This window comes from Gracilinanus agilis, chromosome 4 (genome assembly GCF_016433145.1).
Source record: "Gracilinanus agilis isolate LMUSP501 chromosome 4, AgileGrace, whole genome shotgun sequence".
Taxonomy (NCBI): Eukaryota; Metazoa; Chordata; class Mammalia; order Didelphimorphia; family Didelphidae; genus Gracilinanus; species Gracilinanus agilis.
Window position 1 is genome coordinate 35,651,839 of NC_058133.1, and position 17,017 is coordinate 35,668,855.

The following is a 17,017-nucleotide window of genomic DNA, read 5'->3' on the forward strand; positions in this document are numbered from 1 at the left end:
AGGTATTACATTCATGGATCCTGCCCTCCAAGTCCCTAACTTTGCCCCTTTGGAGGGCTCTGCTCTAGACCCTGATAGCAGTTCTCTTTCTGCTCTAAGCATTTCCCTCCTGCTACTTCTAGTCCTCTGGAAACTGGATCTGGCTTACTGAATAATGCTTCTGGCATTGATTGTGCAGTCTTGGTACCCTATCTAGTGAATCTTCAGCTAGCGTGATGGAATCCATTCAACTTTCTGTGTATGTCCAGTTTTACAAATATTTTACGTGCCTGTTAGATACCTTGCACTGTGCTAGGTGCTATTACGGCCACCAAGATTATGACATTGTTCCTGCCCTTAAGGAGCTGCCAGTCTGATTGAAGAAATGTCAGGTGAGAAACAGAGAACAATTCAAGACTAACTGTAATTGTATTGAAGACTAATTGTAAAATGTGTGGTATACACAAGAGTCATCAGAAGCTTCATGTGAGACTTGAACTTTTTCATGAAGAATGGCTAAGATTTGGAAAGTCAGAGGAGACAGGCATTCTAAGTTGGAGGAACAGCTAAGATGAAGCTCCAACTTTCTGGAAAACCTCACTTGTTTTCTTCTCATTATGCCACAAACTATTCTGGCTATGCCCCTGATGCCCACACTTCAGTTCTTCTTCCTTCTCTGTCCCCTTATCTAATAGGGCAGCATGGTTAGTGTACATAGTTTTGGATTTGAAGTCAGTGGTCCTGGGTTCCAGTTTCTAGTTCTACCACTTGATAGCTCTGTGATCTTGGCCAATAAACTTCTTTCACTTCTTTGGGCCTCCACTTTTTAATTTGTAAAATGAGCAGGATGAACTGGATGATTTCTAAATGTCCCATCTAGCTCTAAAATATCAGTATCCTCTGGTCCTTTTCATTCCATAATCAGACTTCATTTCAACCTCTTTCCCAGGAAACCTTGGTAAAGACCAAAAAAGAGCACTTTCTTGGCCTAGCACCATGACCAAGAACTTTAGGTCAAGCACAGCTCTCCTTGTGGAATCTTTGTTCATGCCTTAGATCTCCCCCAACCTGATCCACTCCACTTCTAATGCCTCCTTATCATCCCCAGCTAGCCTTGATATCCCTGCTCTCTTTTTCAATCTTTCTTTGATTCTTTTGGAACTCTCAGCTTCATAGAACAAAGACTGTCCTTTCTAAAACAGAAGTGCCCAAGGCTAGAGACCTGCACTACCCCCCAATAGCTCATGCTATTGTTGACACTGAAAATCCAGCTGATATGTGTCATCTCATGCAGGCATACTGGCCAATAATATTGCTGGCCATCTGGTCCATATTTCATATGTTTTACACCTAATACCTTACCTCACCAGATCCAGATGCTTTTTTTTTTTTAAACCCTTACCTTCCATCTTAGAATCAATACTGTGTATTGGTTCCAAGGCAGAAGAGTGGTAAAGGCTAGGCAATGGGGGGTTAAGTGACTTGCTTAGGGTCACACAGCTAGGAAGTGTCTGAGGCCAAATTTGAATGCAGGATTTCCCAACTCTAGGCTGGGCTCTCAAACCACTGAGCCATCCAGCTGCCCCCAGGAAGCTTTTTGAAATCTCAACTCTTGGTGATTACGGATCCTAGAGTTGATCACTAGCCTTTGACAAAAACATCTTATGTTAACCTTCCAACCATTTATCATACCATATCATTCATGGGCATTGCCAATTGGTGAAACAATAAGGGATCTCACTCTGTTGGTCTGATGTGGTAAACGGTGGCCCAGAAAGTCTCACATATACAGGGTACCACCTCCCATGAGCACACGTGGAAGGACACGATCTTATAGAGGGATTTAGAGGAGATGGGAAGGAGGGAATGAGCAACAGCTACAAAAAAAGACAGAGAAGGAGTCAGAGGGTGGATGGACAGGCTACCCGAACTCCAGAATCTCCTGCTGCTCAGCCTGGGCAGATTGGTCTGCAGGATTTGTAGGTGCCAGTGGGGCTCATTGAGCAAGGCTAGGACATTCAGTCTGCTACCAAATAATAGTCCTCAGCTCTGACTGCTCGGGCCACTGAGGCCCAGAATCCTCGGGATGATATTCATTATAGTTTGTATTATGACTTAGGTCTGATTTCTTCCCAAAGGGACTGGGCGGCACATTTGAGGATAAAAGTCAGCAAGTCAAGTCAGCAAGCATTTATTAAGTTCTTACCAGGAGCCAGCAACTGGGCTAAATCCTGAGGACAGAATGAAAGGCAAAAACAGTGCCGGCCCTTAAGGAGTGAGCTCACATCTACTGGGGAGACAACATGCAAACACTGTGTGCAAGCAAGAGAGGTACACCAGGTACACTAGGAATCAGATATGAGAGGAGTAACTTATTTGTAAACAGGAAGAAATGCAAAGAATGAGAAGCATAGCGAGCATTCACAGAATTACTAAAATAATCATAATTATAGGCCTTTGCGACAAATCCCTCTCGGGGCACTCACCTCGGATACCTCACTTCAGATTAAGAAAAAACCCACAAAAATTGCTGCAGGCCCCAGTGCCAGCCACTGGTCAGTCAGTGCTCTATTTGGGGAGTGATAGGAGGCATCATTATATCAGGGTAGAGAAAGGTCACCTTCCACTTTTCATTATCTCATGTAATTCTTTCCAAGTTTTTAAAAAAAATTAATCTGCTCCTTTCTTACAGCTCTTACATCTTTTTCAGTAGTAAGCAATCATATGCCACAATTGGTTCAGCCATTCTCCAATTGATGACCATCCCCTCGAGTTCCAGTTCTTTGCCATCACAAAGAGCTGCTATAAATATTTTGGAACATCTATAGTCCTTTTCCTTTTCCCTGATCTGCTTGGGAAATAAACCCAGCAATGGTATCCCTGGGACTAGGTCTAAAGATAATATATACACTTTTATAGCTGTCTGAGTATAATTCCAATCTCCAAAATGGTTGGATCACTTCGCAGTTCTATCAGTAGGGCGTGAGTGTCCCCATTTGCTTTTGAATCTTTAAAAGATTTCAAGCTGAGACATTTGGTCTTTTTTTTTTTTTTTTTTTTTTTTTTTTTTTTTTTTTTTTTTGGTAAAGAAGAAGTCTGGCATAGTAGGAAGAGGGTGAATCCTTAAAGTCAGAAGGCTTTAAGTATGGCTTCCCAGATCTACATCTCTAAAATGGGGACAATGATAGAATATCTTACTTCTAAGGCTTGTTGTTATAGAAGTGCTTTGTAAATATTCAAGTTCTACAGAAATAAATGTGACTTATTATTATTCCCTCCATGGTGGACAGAGGAATACAGGATCCTTATATTCTATACTATACATTGTTATAAGGGTTAGCTAGGTGGCACAGTGCTGGATCTGAGTCAGGAAGACCAATTTTCATGAGTTCAAATTTGGCCTCAGATAATTACTAGCTGGGTGAACACTGGACAAGTCATTCAACCCTGTTTGCCTTGATTTCTCCCTCTGTAAAATGAGCTGGAAAAGGAAATGGCAAATCACTCCATTTTTTTTGCCAAGAAAACCCCCAAAATAGGGTCAAGATTTGAACCCAACTGAAATGACTGAACAACAACAGTATACTGCTTTTCTGTGTTAATAGCAGTATTGTTTTCTACCATTTTTCATTGCATGTAAATAATATTTTCACTGCTTTAAGCATTGCTTGCAACATGGTTTTCTGTTTTTGTTTTAAATTCTTATAGAATCAATACTGTGTCCAAGGCAGAAGAGTGGGAAGGTCTAGGCAATGGGAGTTAAGTAACTTGCCCAGGGTCACACAGATAGGAAGTGTCTGAAGCCAAATTTGAACCCAGAACCTCCCATCTCTAGGCCTAGTACTCAATTCACTGAGCCACTTAGCTGCCCCTATATAACATAGTTTTTATAAGAAAATGTTTTCCAACTTCTAAGCAACTGCCAAACTTTTAAAATAAACAAGATTACTGTCTGGGGACAAGCTTTATATGTATGCTGATTATTTTTCATCTTAATTATATTATAATCTTTTAAAGGGCAGGTATTAGGGGGTAGCTGGGTGGCTCAGTGGATTGAGAGCCAGGCCTAGAGACAGGAGGTCCTAGGTTCAAACCCGGCCTCAGCCACTTCCTAGCTGTGTGACCCTGGGCAAGTCACTTGACCCCCATTGCCTAGCCCTTACCACTCTTCTGCCTTGGAGCCAATACATGGTATTGACTCTAAGATGGAAGGTAAGGGCTTTATTTTTAAAATGAAAAAAAATAAATAAAGGGCAGGTATCTATAGTCTGATTTATAGTATAATCCCCAAACCCTTAATAAATAATTCTTTTTAATTTTTCTAAGATAAGAAACCACCAAAAAAAGAAATTGACAGGTGTGAAAAATTTCAATGATTTTTGTAAATTATTGGTGGGTGGGGAATCTAAGGAGAGGGCAATAAGTGGAGAATAATATATTTGTTCAGGAACTGTTCAGAAAAGAGAGAAGCCAGATGGCTACTCAGCTTGGGTTTTGCTTAGTGGCAGCACCCTGTAGTTTGATAGGGTCACTTCAGGTAGAGTACGAGCCTTACATAAGGCTCAAGCATTCAGTATCATCTGTTCTGGTGACCAAGAGGTTGAATCGACTGCCAGGAAGGAGTGGAAGAGATAGGTCTGCACAAGAACTGGCCCATGTCCAAGGTTGTAAAATCTGATAATATACTTGCTGGCTTAAAGGAAACTGGCAAGACTGTTCTTTATCCCTTCTTTCCTTAACCCTCACTGGTAAAGAATATAGGGAGCATTCTAGGGAAGGGATCAGGGGTAGTGATGGATAAAAATGAAAAGCACAGCTTTCCCCAAGAGATATAGTGAAGTTGGACAAAGAATCGTTCTAGGAAGAGAGAGGCAAAGGAAGAAATGAAATGATGGTATGTAATCAGCAGAGGAAGGCAGCTCAGGGTTCAAAATTATGGAGATGGTAGAGTAGTTTGGAGTAATGGAGAGGTTTAAGAAGTGACCAGTCACCCTTTAAGTGGCCAAGGTAGAGTGAAGATAGTGGATCATGGGAGTTGAGGAGTATAGAAAGTTAATATTAATTGGTATCGTTTTTGGTCCCCAAAACAAACTTTTGATTTTAAAGCTCACACTGATTTTAGGGCTGTAACTTGAACTGTGTCTCCCTGAGGCCATGGGGACCTTCTTTTGTGTTTGGTAAGGACTGGCAAGGTAGAGACCTCTTAGGGGGTGAAGTAACTAAATTAAACTACACTAACTTGGCAAGCCCATGTGAGAAGGAAAACACATGGGCTGTGGCTCCATGTTGCTCTTGAACTCCAGGAGACCCATCTCTTGTCCTAATTGAGCCAGAGGGGACAGGAAGTGGGGTCTTTTTTTCCTGGCACCAGGCACTCAGTAGGGCACAAAGTCTGGCTAGTCAGGCAAGCAGCTTGTGTGTGTGTGTGTGTGTATGTGTGTGTGTGTGTGTGTGTCTCTCTCTCTCTCTCTCTCTCTCTCTCTCTCTCTCTCTCTCTCTCTNTCTCTCTCTCTCTCTCTCTCTCTCTCTCTCTCTCTCTCTCTCTCTCTCTCTCTCTCTCTTTCCCTCCCCCTCTCCCATCCCCCCTCCCCTGATTTTTGCTACTTAACAAATAATAATTATAAAATTAAGATATTGGCTCCAGAGAACTTTAATCATAACAAGTTCGATGAACCAGAAGGCCAGAGAATTCGAAGAAAACTCAACCTTAACATTTAGAAACCCTAAAGAAGTATTTCAGAATGAATTGAATCCCAGGAAAAAGAAGGGAAAGCGACCAGATAGAATGAACCTCCGAGGAGGCAGAGCAGGGTCTTATGTGGCAGTGCCAAACAATACCAACATTTCCCCATTTAGAAAGTGTGTTGTGGGGGGGTCCTTGAGATCAGAGATTACTTTGCTTTTCTTATTTACATCCCTGTGGTGTAGCACATTGTGGGGACCATTATAAGTGCTGAATAAATGCTTTCTCGTTCACTTATTGCATGAGAGAAGTAGTCACTTCTAAAGAAGGCGGCCAGGGCTGAGCTCTCATGTGGTTCATATAGGCTCAAAAAGATCAAGAGTAGGAAGTGTAAGAGGGAAAATTATGAGACTGACAGTAAATGAATAATTTTATCAAACCAAAAGTAGTAGGGGGAAAAGATGGGGGAAATAGAAGAGAGAGATTTTGGTTCCTTTCCTTGCTGCTTCATTTAGCTTGCAATAGCTAAGTGGCTATGTGGCTGCCATTAGGGCACCCAGGGAAGTCCAGCCAGCAACAAACATGGAAGAGAAAAGACCAAAATTTGCTCTTGCCTCATTTTATCAAATTTCTTCTCTGCCCACTAATTCACACACATCACCGCTCAAGAGCCAACTGTGGCTTTCTATTTTGCTGGGGGGTGGGGGGTGCAGCTCAGAGGACATCCGTCCTGCCCCCTGTCTCGTGAGCTCTTTCTCTTGGCTTTTGCTGCCTTCTTCCTGCTGCCATTCTATCCTCGGGACCCAATCCACACAGTGATTCCCTTCACACAGGAAGAGACAAGATCTAAGATGAAGGAGAGTTTGATAACCATTGAGTGGCATTTCCAGGAGCTCGAGTAGGAGGGTCAATCAGAATGATGGGCATCAGGGAGGAGTAGTGCTGGATAGGGATGAGAGCATGTGAAAAGGTAAAAAGGAAAGAGAGTTTACACTTGGCAGGCAATTCTAAGTCACCAGTATTAGAAAATGAGGAAGGCAATTGGAAGTGCCAATTAATAGGAGTAGTCATTTAATTAGTGCAAAAAGGAGGAGGATTCATGGTAATGGTGATCAAGAAGGTCATGTAGAGGAGGAAGCTAGGGGAATCATTTAACTTTTGTCTCTCTCTTCCTGTCCTTCAGCGGATCTGGTGCCAGGCTAGTTCTATTTTGTGACACTATAATACTCCATTCCAGATACCATAAATCATTTAAATGATTCCCCAGGAGATGAGTACCCAGTTAGTTTGGAATTACTATGAAAAAGCAGTCATCAGTATTTCTTGTACATAAAAGTCCATTTCCCCTTTCTTTGATCTCTTTGGGGGATAGACCTAGCAGTAGTATTTCTACAATATAGGGTACACACAATTTAATAACTTTGGAGCCATAGTTCCAAATTGCATTCCAAAATGGCTAGGCCAATTCACAGTTCCATTAATGATGCATTAGTGGGCCTATTTCCCCAAAGTCCCTCATTTTTCTCTTTTGTCACTTTTATCAAACTTTTAGGTATGAGATGGAACTTCAGTTTTTTTAATCTGCATTTCTTTAATTATTAGAGATTTGGAGCATTTTTTCACATGGTTGTTGATGGTTTGGATTTCTCCCCTTGAAAACTATCTGTTCACAGCCTTTGACCATTTATTTATCTATTGGGGAATGAGTCTTAGTGTTATAAGTTCAAACAAGTTCCTTATATGTGTTGCACATGAGATCTTTTTACAAAGAAACTTGCAGCAAAGATTTTCAGTTATTTTTCTTTTCTAATTTTAATAGCATCAGATTTGTTTGTATAAAAAGTTTTCATTTTACTTATCAAAATTATCCATGTTGTCTTCATTGTTCTTCTCTGTTACTTGGTCATAAACTCTTACCCAATCCATCAGCCTGAAAGGTAATTTCTTCTTTGCTCCATAATTTTCTTATGTATATCAATTTGCCTCTACATAAGGAAAAATACCTATACATGCTTACATATAAACACATGAAACACAAGTACAAAGAGTTGAGAGTATAGAAACTTGAGATTCCCCAGCAGGAACTCTTTCCTAGTTCTGGCATCTTAAATGAAGGTGATATTTATTTCAACATCCTTGTATAGCAGAGTAACGTAAAATATGATCACATGGAACCAAAATCACAGCCTCAAAAAAAAAACCTAACATTCCTTTTTTTAATTTTTAATTTTTAAAATTTTATATAATTGATTAATTAAGAAAATGTTTCCATGGTTCCATGATTCATGTTCTTTCCCTCCTCTCCTCCCACCCCCCCTCCCATAGCCAATGAGCAGTTCCACTGGGTTTTACATGTGTCATTGATCAAGACCTATTTCCATATTATTGATATTTGCACTAGGGTGATCATTTAGACCAGTGGTTCCCAAACTTTTTTGGCCTACCGCCCCCTTTCCAGCAAAAATATTACTTAGTCCCCTGGAAATTAATTTTTTTTAAATTGTAATAGCAATTAATAGGAAAGATAAATGCACCTGTGGCCATCACCACCTCCCTGGATCACTGCAGCACCCATCAGGGGGCAGTAGCACCCACTTTGGGAATCACTGGTTTAGAGTCTATATCCCCTTTACATTCGAATGAGCCACAGTGTTCATCTCTGTCTACAGTGTTCTCCTGGTTCTGCTCCTTTCACTCTCGAGTTCACATGGAATTCCTCCAGTTCATTATTCCTTTTAGCATAATAGTATTCCATCACTAACAGATACCACAGTTCTTTCAGCTATTCCCCAAATGAAGGGCATCCCCTTGTTTTCCAGTTTTTTGCCACCACAAAGAGTGCAGCTATAAATATATTTGTACAAGACTTTTTCTTTATGATCTCTTTGGGGTACAAACCCAGCAGTGGCATGGCTAGATCAAAGGGCAGGCAGTTCTTTTGGACATAGTTCCAAATTGCCTTCCAGAATGGTTGGATCAATTCACAACTCCACCAGCAATGCATTAATATCCCTATTTTTGCCACATCCCCTCCAACATTTATGACTTTCCTTTGCTGTCATGTTAGCCAATCTGCTAGGTGTGAGGTGGTACCTCAGAGGTTTTTTTGTTGTTTGTTTTTTTTTAATGTTTATTTTTTAACCCTTAACTTCTATGTATTGGCTCATAGGTGGAAGAGTGGTAAGGGTGGGCAATGGGGGTCAAGTGACTTGCCCAGGGTCACACAGCTGGGAAGTGTCTGAGGCCAGATTTGAACCCAGGATCTCCTGTCTCTAGGCCTGACTCTCAATCCACTGAGCTACCCAGCTGCCCCCTCAGAGTTGTTTTGATTTGCATTTCTCTAATTATTAGAGATTTAGAACACTTTTTCATGTGCTTTTTGATAGTTTTGATTTCTTTATCTGAAAATTACCTATTCATGTCCCTTGCCCATTTATCAATTGGGGAATAACATTCCTTTCTTTGCAAGCTAACATTTTCTAGTCCTGTGACTCTGTGACTGGACTTTTATTATTTTATTATTAGGATTACCTCATGCTCAAGTCACCCTTAAGACCTTTCAACCTTTCCACCATGATGAAAGGCCATATATTCATTTGCAATTTGTTTGACCCTATTTATTTTTTAAATTGGTATTGATTTTGCTTTTCTCTCACTTTCGTTTCCAGATAGATCTCTACATCCTATGTTATTCCTCATAACAAAGAATTTTAAAAAGAAAGATAAAAACAATTCTGCAAAACTAAATGAGCCCAGTCTGAGAGCACACACAGGGTGGCACCCCCACAGTACCCCATCTCTACAGAGGTGGAAGGAAGGGGTTCTTCTTTGGGGCCAACATTGTGACCCCTTTATTTAGCTGCTACAAAAGATTTTTTGGATGAAAGGAGATGTATCTCCTGATAAGGGAAACAAATGTCCCGGGCTCTTGACAAGTAGCTTTCAGTTGATACGAGTTTACGGAAGGCCCCAGAGGACCCAAATCACCCAGGAGGAGGGCTGCTAGAGAACTGCAAAGCCCATTCCTTGTATGGCTGAACTGACTCCCCAGTTTTGACGTGCAAGAAGCCATTTCTTCTAAATTCACCCTGGCCCTCTTCTGTCTGCGGCCTGCTGCAGTTTGCAATATTTCTACTGTTTCCAGCATCCCATCTAGGTCAGCCATTGGATGATTGAATAGAAGAAACAATGCTGCCTTGGCAAGTGTGATGGAGGAACAGGACTACAAGATCCCGTTTCTAATTCTGGTTCTGCTGCTCCATAAGACCTTTGGCACCCAGCCAGATCCTCTGTCCCTGTTTCTACAAAAGTGGTATTCTCGGCCTTCTTCCCCAGATCCCCCAAGACCCTAGTCTGAGACAGCCCTTTGTGAGTCTGTCTGTCCCTGATGGGGCCGTGCCCAGCCCAGCCCAGCGCCTGCCTGCGCTCCTGCTCCATAAACACCTTTGGCTGAGGATGCCCTCTGAAAGGCTCGGGGTTCAAAGAGATGTTGTCCTTCCCTTTGTCCAGCCTCGGGCTGGTTGCTGTCATTGAAAGTGCACTTTGTTCTAGGAGGATGGCCACAGGAAAGCCTAGAATGTATCCCCACTGCCGGCCTAGAGGGGAAATCGGGTGGTAGCCCAGCGAAAGCCGCCTGACGGGCCGTCCCCGCCGAATCAATGAGTGTTGTTTCCTCTTTTTTCTGTACACAGGCTCGCTTTTCATACATGCGGATGAAATACCTTTTCTTTTCCTGGCTGGCAGTCTTCATTGGAAGCTGGATTATATATGGCCAGTACTCCACTTACACAGAGCTATGCAGAGGGCAGGACTGTAAGAAGATAATAGTAAGTATCGATTTTTTATGATTTAGACTGTATCCAATAGCCTTTTAATAGCCTGAATACTAGTTAGGTAATCATCATTTAAATCATTGTTTTGGAACGACAAAGATTCGTTTGGTATACTAGAATTTTATTTTGCTGCATTCTCCTTACAAAAATTCATTCTAAATTACAGGAACGATCCCTATGATTTAGTGGTAGTTTGGCATCCTGCCTAGAGAAGCCCTTTGGAGTCTCAGAGACCTCCCTTAAAGCCCTGCCTCTGACACCTACTGGTTCCACAGCCCTAGAAGGAGCCTTTCAATTCCACACACACACACACACACACACACACACACACACACACACACAATTCTTTAATACTCAGAGCAGCAGAGAAGGTGCCATCCTGCCTTGGCAAAGGCAGGGAATACCCAGGAGTACCCTACACTGACAAAATCCCAAGCCCACCCCGTCTCACATTTCCCTTTTAAAAATCCATGAGCTCCACTTTTAAAATAAAGATAAAAGAGGGTAGGATTATCCCTATTATAAAATTATTCTTTTGAGGGCTTCTGGGAAGATGGTAAAGACATCTTGAAAGAGCTAATAAAAATGCTAAAAAAGAAATAATTGCTACAAGTTCTCACAAGAAAATGAAAACTTAGCAAAAAAGAAATGAGAATGTTAAATAAGAGCTATGATACAATAAAAATATTATACAGCAAAAGAGGTAAAGCAAAAAGCCCAGAAAATCTGCATCCTGAAATTTCAGAATCAGCATCAGAAATAGGGCAAGAAATCCAAAGAGACGGACGCCAGTCAGTAAGTCCAAGAATTTAATGATGCTGTTAGCACACCAGCCACAAACAGAGCATCTGTAAAGTTCATCATCCCAGGGGATCCCTCTTGGGGTTGTTCTAGAAATCTTAGCTATAGCAGCAAGCCATGAAAATAAAATGAAAGCGTTTCCTATAGACCAGAATATTCATAGCAGTTCCTATGTACTTGCAAAGACCTGGAAACATCCATTCCCCACTGATTGGTGAAATGTCTGGACAATCATGGCACAGAATGTAATGGGATATTCCTGCACTGGAAGAAATGATAAATGTGAGGATTTCAAAGAAACACGAGAAGACTTATTTGAACTAATGCAGAGCAAAAAAAAAACAAAATTTTAAAAATCCCTACAATCAAATGCCAAGTGACTAGAATAATGTAAATGAAAATAATTCTAAAAGGCATCTGAACTTACTAGCAGTGATCAGTGTTGGTCTTGGAGAGAGGAAGGAGGAAGAGAAGCAGATTTTCTACATTCCCTGCTGTGATCCAGGCACTGATCATCTTGTTTGGTCTTCACACCAAGCCTGGGAGGTAGGTGCTATTATCCCTATTTTACAGATGGGGAACCTGAGGCAGACAGAGGTGAAATGACTTGCCCAGGGTCAGAAAACTAGGAAGTGTCTGAGACCACATTTGAATTCAGGTCTCCCCAATTCCTGGGCCAGTAGTCTCTGTGCTATAGTGCCACCTAGCCATGAGTGATTTGAATTAAAATGTAATTGGGGGCAGCTAGACGGATGAGTGGATTGATAGCCAAGCCCAGAGCCCGGGGTCCTGGATTCAAATTGACCTCAGACACTTCCTGGCTGTGTGACCCTAGGCAAGTCATTTAATCTCAGTTGCCTAACCCTTGCCACTCTTCGGCCTTGGAATCAATCCCAATATCCTTTCTCTGGTCTTCATCTCTGCTTCTATTTAGACTAGATAGCTAATTAATAACTAATTAAAATCAACAATAGCTAGGAAGTATCTGAGGCCAGATTTGAACCCTGGACCTTCTGACTCTGGGTCTGGCTCTCAATCCACTTGAGTTCCCCAGCTGCCTCCTTGCCAACTCTTTTCTAACCAGTTTTTAAAACTCTAATTTGCTTATTTAACTTTATTATTTACATACAACTTTCAGGACTCTATGTACTGCACAAAGTAAGGTATACCTGGGTCCAAGTATCTGGGACTAGAAAACAGTCACCTTTCAAATATACACCTAGTTTTATCCTCCTTCCTGCTGGCGTCCCTGTTCTCCATTCATGCTCTATGCCCTGTAATAGGATCCACTATCTGTTTTGCCATTCAGACAATTGCTGTTTGGAGTGTTAAGACAGAGTAAATCCCACTCCTTGTTTTCTGCTCACACCTTCCAAGAGAAACAACAATAAGATCTTGTAGGGAATTCTGTTTTGATTTAAAATGACTTGCCATTACAGTGATTCTAATGACATCTTACATGAACACTTTTCAAAACTCAGCCCATCAGGGCAGCTGGGTAGCTCAGTGGATGGAGAGTCAGGCCTAGATATGGGAGGTCCTAGGTTCAAATCTGACCTCAGACACTTCCCATCTGTGTGACCCTGGGCTAGTCACTTAACACCCATTGCCTAGTTTAAAAAAAAAAAAAAAACTTCAGCCCATCACTTTACATTAAGAAAAGATCCGTTTCCTGGTAGGCCGACTGTCCATCATAAAATTAAGCAAATTAGTCCTTAGGAGCATCGGGTTCCTGAACTAGCCAGAGAGAAAATTAAAAAGGGAAAAGAATATTCAAGTAGAGATGATGGTCCACAGAGATTGTATGGTCTGGTCTTCAGTCGTGTCCACTCTAGTGTGTCTCGTGGCAGTTAGGAGATTCCTGCATCCTTCTGGCATTGGAGAAAGGAATAAAGCAGTGGTTTAAAATCGAAGAATGCTCTGAGACTCCAGTGAGGAGAGGAGAGTGAAGAAGACAGAATTAAAATGTGCCTAACTTCAATGGGCTAGAGAACAGCAGTTTTATATAGCAGTCAACCTATTTGCAAGTTTTATTCACAACTTCTACATAATGAAACAAAAATTAAGGAAATATGTCACTCTCCAGCTTCTTGTGTTAATAATGTCACAGCCTTCTAAATACTTGGCACATAACAGAACCCCAACCAGCTGCCAGTGACAGAGCAGGCCGGCCAGCCTTGCTGAGGCAGTCAGGAACCCTGGGGTGGAGGCGGGCTGGCATGGGCCAGGTCACTCAAACCCCTGCCCCCATCTGGACAGCCACTCCCCTTAGACCCTGACACCAAGAGCCCTGGAACAGGAGGACTTCTAGACCCCCAGCCCTGCCTCCTGCCAGCCCCAGAGGCCACCATTCAGGGGAACAAGCACTGTGGAGAAGGGCACACCAGCCCTGACCAGATGCCCCCACAGGGCAGGCAAGCTGTCCTAGCTGAGACAGCAAGACTTGTGTCTGAAGGTGAAACCAGAGGCAGCTTGTGCCAAGTGGGTCGGACGCTGTCCCTACCTCCTCTTGGGCCTTAAGACCCTCCCTTGTTGGTGAACCTTTTCCAAGTTCGAATGCCCAGAGGGTAATTTGAAGCTGCCAGTGAGCCGCCCCCACCCTATTACTGGAGAGAGCAGAGGGAAAAGAGGGACACAGCATGCAAAAAATGTCCTGGGACGCTGGGGAGATGGGGAACAGAGCAGCTCCCAAGTGCCCACTCTGCATGGGTGCCACCAACTCTGCCCCATACCAAAGATCCTTGAGAAGAACAGCATCCCCCTGACCACTGACTGCTTCTAGCCTGACCCCAGAGCCATGGTCCAAGGGATGCCCTTGTACGGATGGCACCTGGCATTGGCCTCAGCAGGTTTTTTTTTTTTTTTGGTTTGTTTGTTTTTAACCCTTAACTTCTGTGTATTGGCTCCTTGGTGGAAGAGTGGTAAGGGTAGGCAATGGGGGTCAAGTGACTTGCCCAGGGTCACACAAGTGTCTGAGGCCTGATTTGAACCTAGGACCTCCCGTCTCTGGTCCTGACTCTCAATCCACTGAGCTACTCAGCTGCCCCCCGACTCAGCAGGTTTTGCAGCCTTCCTTCACCCTATTTACAACTCCAGTCACTGAAGACCCAGAAAATTCAGCCCCAAAGTCCTTGGCATCATTTAACAGTTCAATCAGAAAAAGAGATGATTTCATAAATGGAAATGACATTGGAGAAGCAGCATTACCCCAGGCCTTACTTCTGTACCACAGGACCACTGAAGGATTTCATCTGCCCTACAATTGGCTGCTCCTATATGTGTAATTCACACACACACACACACACACACACACACACACACACACAGTAAAAGGTAAGATCCTTGAGGGCAAGGACTACTGGCTCTTCTACATTGTATCCCCAGAAGTTAGCACCCTGTTTTGCACCTAGAATGCTTAAGAAATTCTTTTTTATTCACATGTTCAGGAAGTCTGTATCCAATAAATCCAGGCCATTGTCTTCACTCCTGAATTTTTGTAGTAACCTCCCAACTAGTCCGACTGGTTTTTGTTTTTCTTCAGTTCAGTCTGTCCCTGCACACTGTGGACGGACAACTTAAAAGAGCAGTGACTTCTGGGGAGACACTCCCTCCCCCGGGGTAGCTCCCTTCCCCTCCCTGCATCTCCAGCGGATGAGCCAGACTCAGAAGACAAAGGAACCTGTATCTGAAGCCCTGGCACTGGCCTGGAAAGCTTTCCCATAACATGCTTCCCTCCAAACATGTTGTCTCAAGTGTCTCCATCTTCCTTAGCCTCTGCTTTCCTCACTTCACTCCCTTTAGGGAAGGAGGCATTAGCAGCTCCAGGGCCCAGGAAAGACCTTTCTGGAGCTGAGATTCCAAAAGGAGGAGGTAAAAAGGCCGAGCCTTCTGGGAATAGAGGCTGGTCATTGCTAAGACCCAGAAAATAGAAAGTCCCTTTTCCCTGACTAGGCTTTGAGCTTCTTGAGAACAGGAATTTGGTGGCTGATAGTTTTCTCTCTACAAGCATCTAGTTTTGTTGTTATAAAATCATTTTCAGACCTATCAGACTCTTAGTGACCCCATTTAGGATTTTCTTGGAAAAGACACTAGAGTGGTTTGAGGTTTCCTTCTCCAGATCATTTTACAAATGAGGAAACTGAGGTAAACAGGGTTAAGTGACTTGCCCAGAGTCACACAAGCTATTATCTGAAATCGTATTTGAACTCAGGTTTTCCTGACTCCAGGACCCAGAACTCTACTGACTGTACCAGACAGTGGTGCTAGGCATATAGGAGGGAGAACTTAATCAGTTGAGGAAGCTATCGCAGTCCATTTATTAAGCACTGAGCTAAGTGCTAGGAATGAAAATACAAGTCAAGAAAAAGACAGTTCCTGCCCTCAAGGAATTTATATTCTAATGGGGAAACTATACACTTTGATCAGATCTATTAGATCCCATCAGAAACTCTGCCCCTGGGTTAAATGGTGCCTAGGAGGAGCCTAGAAGTTGGAGAAGGCAGATTACTTTATCATTTCCTGGGAACAAAGAAGTAGCCCCTTTTGTAGCCCCAGAAGAAAGTTTGAAACTGAAGACAGGAGAGACTTTGACACTGCCCCAGGCTTTGAAGTGGTTCTCTAAAATGAATTTTCTGAAGAATAAGAAGTTTTGACCTTCAAAAACTTATACTCATTTTTTAAAAAATAAAGATAAATCTAAAACACTCTTGAGTGCCACTACATCAGAAACTGAGGTCCTTTTGAGAACTGGAGTCCTGGCCAGATCAGAAGCAAAGAGTATAAAAGGGAGGAACAGAAAGGGAGGCTTTGTGTAACATATATAAATCACTATTTGGGAGCTTGAAAAGGTAAAGCTTTGGGGCTCAAAGATATCCTTTTTTCACTAGGCTTGCTTCTACAAATATAGACTGAATTATTAGCTTAAAACAAAGGAACAGCATTTGCTAGTGCTTACTGTCACCCTGGTTCCAATCCCTGCATTCCTACACCATTGTATATCAAAATCCCAACAGCTTACATTTATATGGTATTTGACAGTTTACAAAACAGTTTCACATACATCTCCTCATTGGATTCTCTCAGCCACACTATAAGATAAGGATTGCAAGAAGGCTTCAAAAGGTAAAGAAACTGAGCCTCTTTGGAAAGATTAGATGACTTCCCACTGTCAGCTATGAGATTCGAACCTAGATTCCCACTTGAGTATTTTTCAGAGCTCCAGTCCCATTTCTTTCCATTCTGAGCTGTATGGCATGAGGAAAATTACGTTAGCTCTCTGGCATTGGGTTGTGTCCATTTCGATCTGCTCTCTCAGCCCAGAAATGTTGGGAGGATGAAATAAGACATCGGAGTGTTGTTCTTTGTACATGAAGACGGTGCTACTGATCCACCACCAGTAGGACGTGGGACTTTTGATGGGTTTTTCATGAATGGTGTTGACTTTACATGACTAAAGTGATTTTTATAATTCTTGCAAGATTACTAGTCAAGGCCAATGGCTATGAGCCAGAATTAACCAACTGACCCACAATGTGTGTGCTGTAGGGGAGCTGATTGGCTCCTCTATGTTTTTCTGCATCATTCGATTAGGGTCCCAGAGCTGTAGCATAAACATAGGTAGGGGTGCAGGGGTGAGGGAGTGCAGAGGATGCAGGAGCAGGCGAGGCAGATGGCCAAAAAAAGGGCGTGGTAGACTGTGAGGCAGATATCTCGGAGGTTGTGA

General features: G+C 42.6%; 1 protein-coding gene across 2 annotated transcripts in view; it reads left to right on the forward strand.

Moving 5' to 3' along the window:
* The first annotated feature begins 10,130 nt into the window (after positions 1 to 10,130).
* Positions 10,131 to 17,017, forward strand: part of DIPK1A (divergent protein kinase domain 1A) — a 34,330-nt gene continuing 27,443 nt past the window's right edge. For both annotated transcript variants that reach the window (XM_044673157.1, XM_044673158.1), the window contains exon 1: positions 10,131 to 10,488. In XM_044673157.1, the coding sequence (XP_044529092.1) occupies positions 10,321 to 10,488 (168 nt within the window). In that variant the 5' untranslated portion in view covers positions 10,131 to 10,320. The remainder of the gene's footprint in view (positions 10,489 to 17,017) is intronic.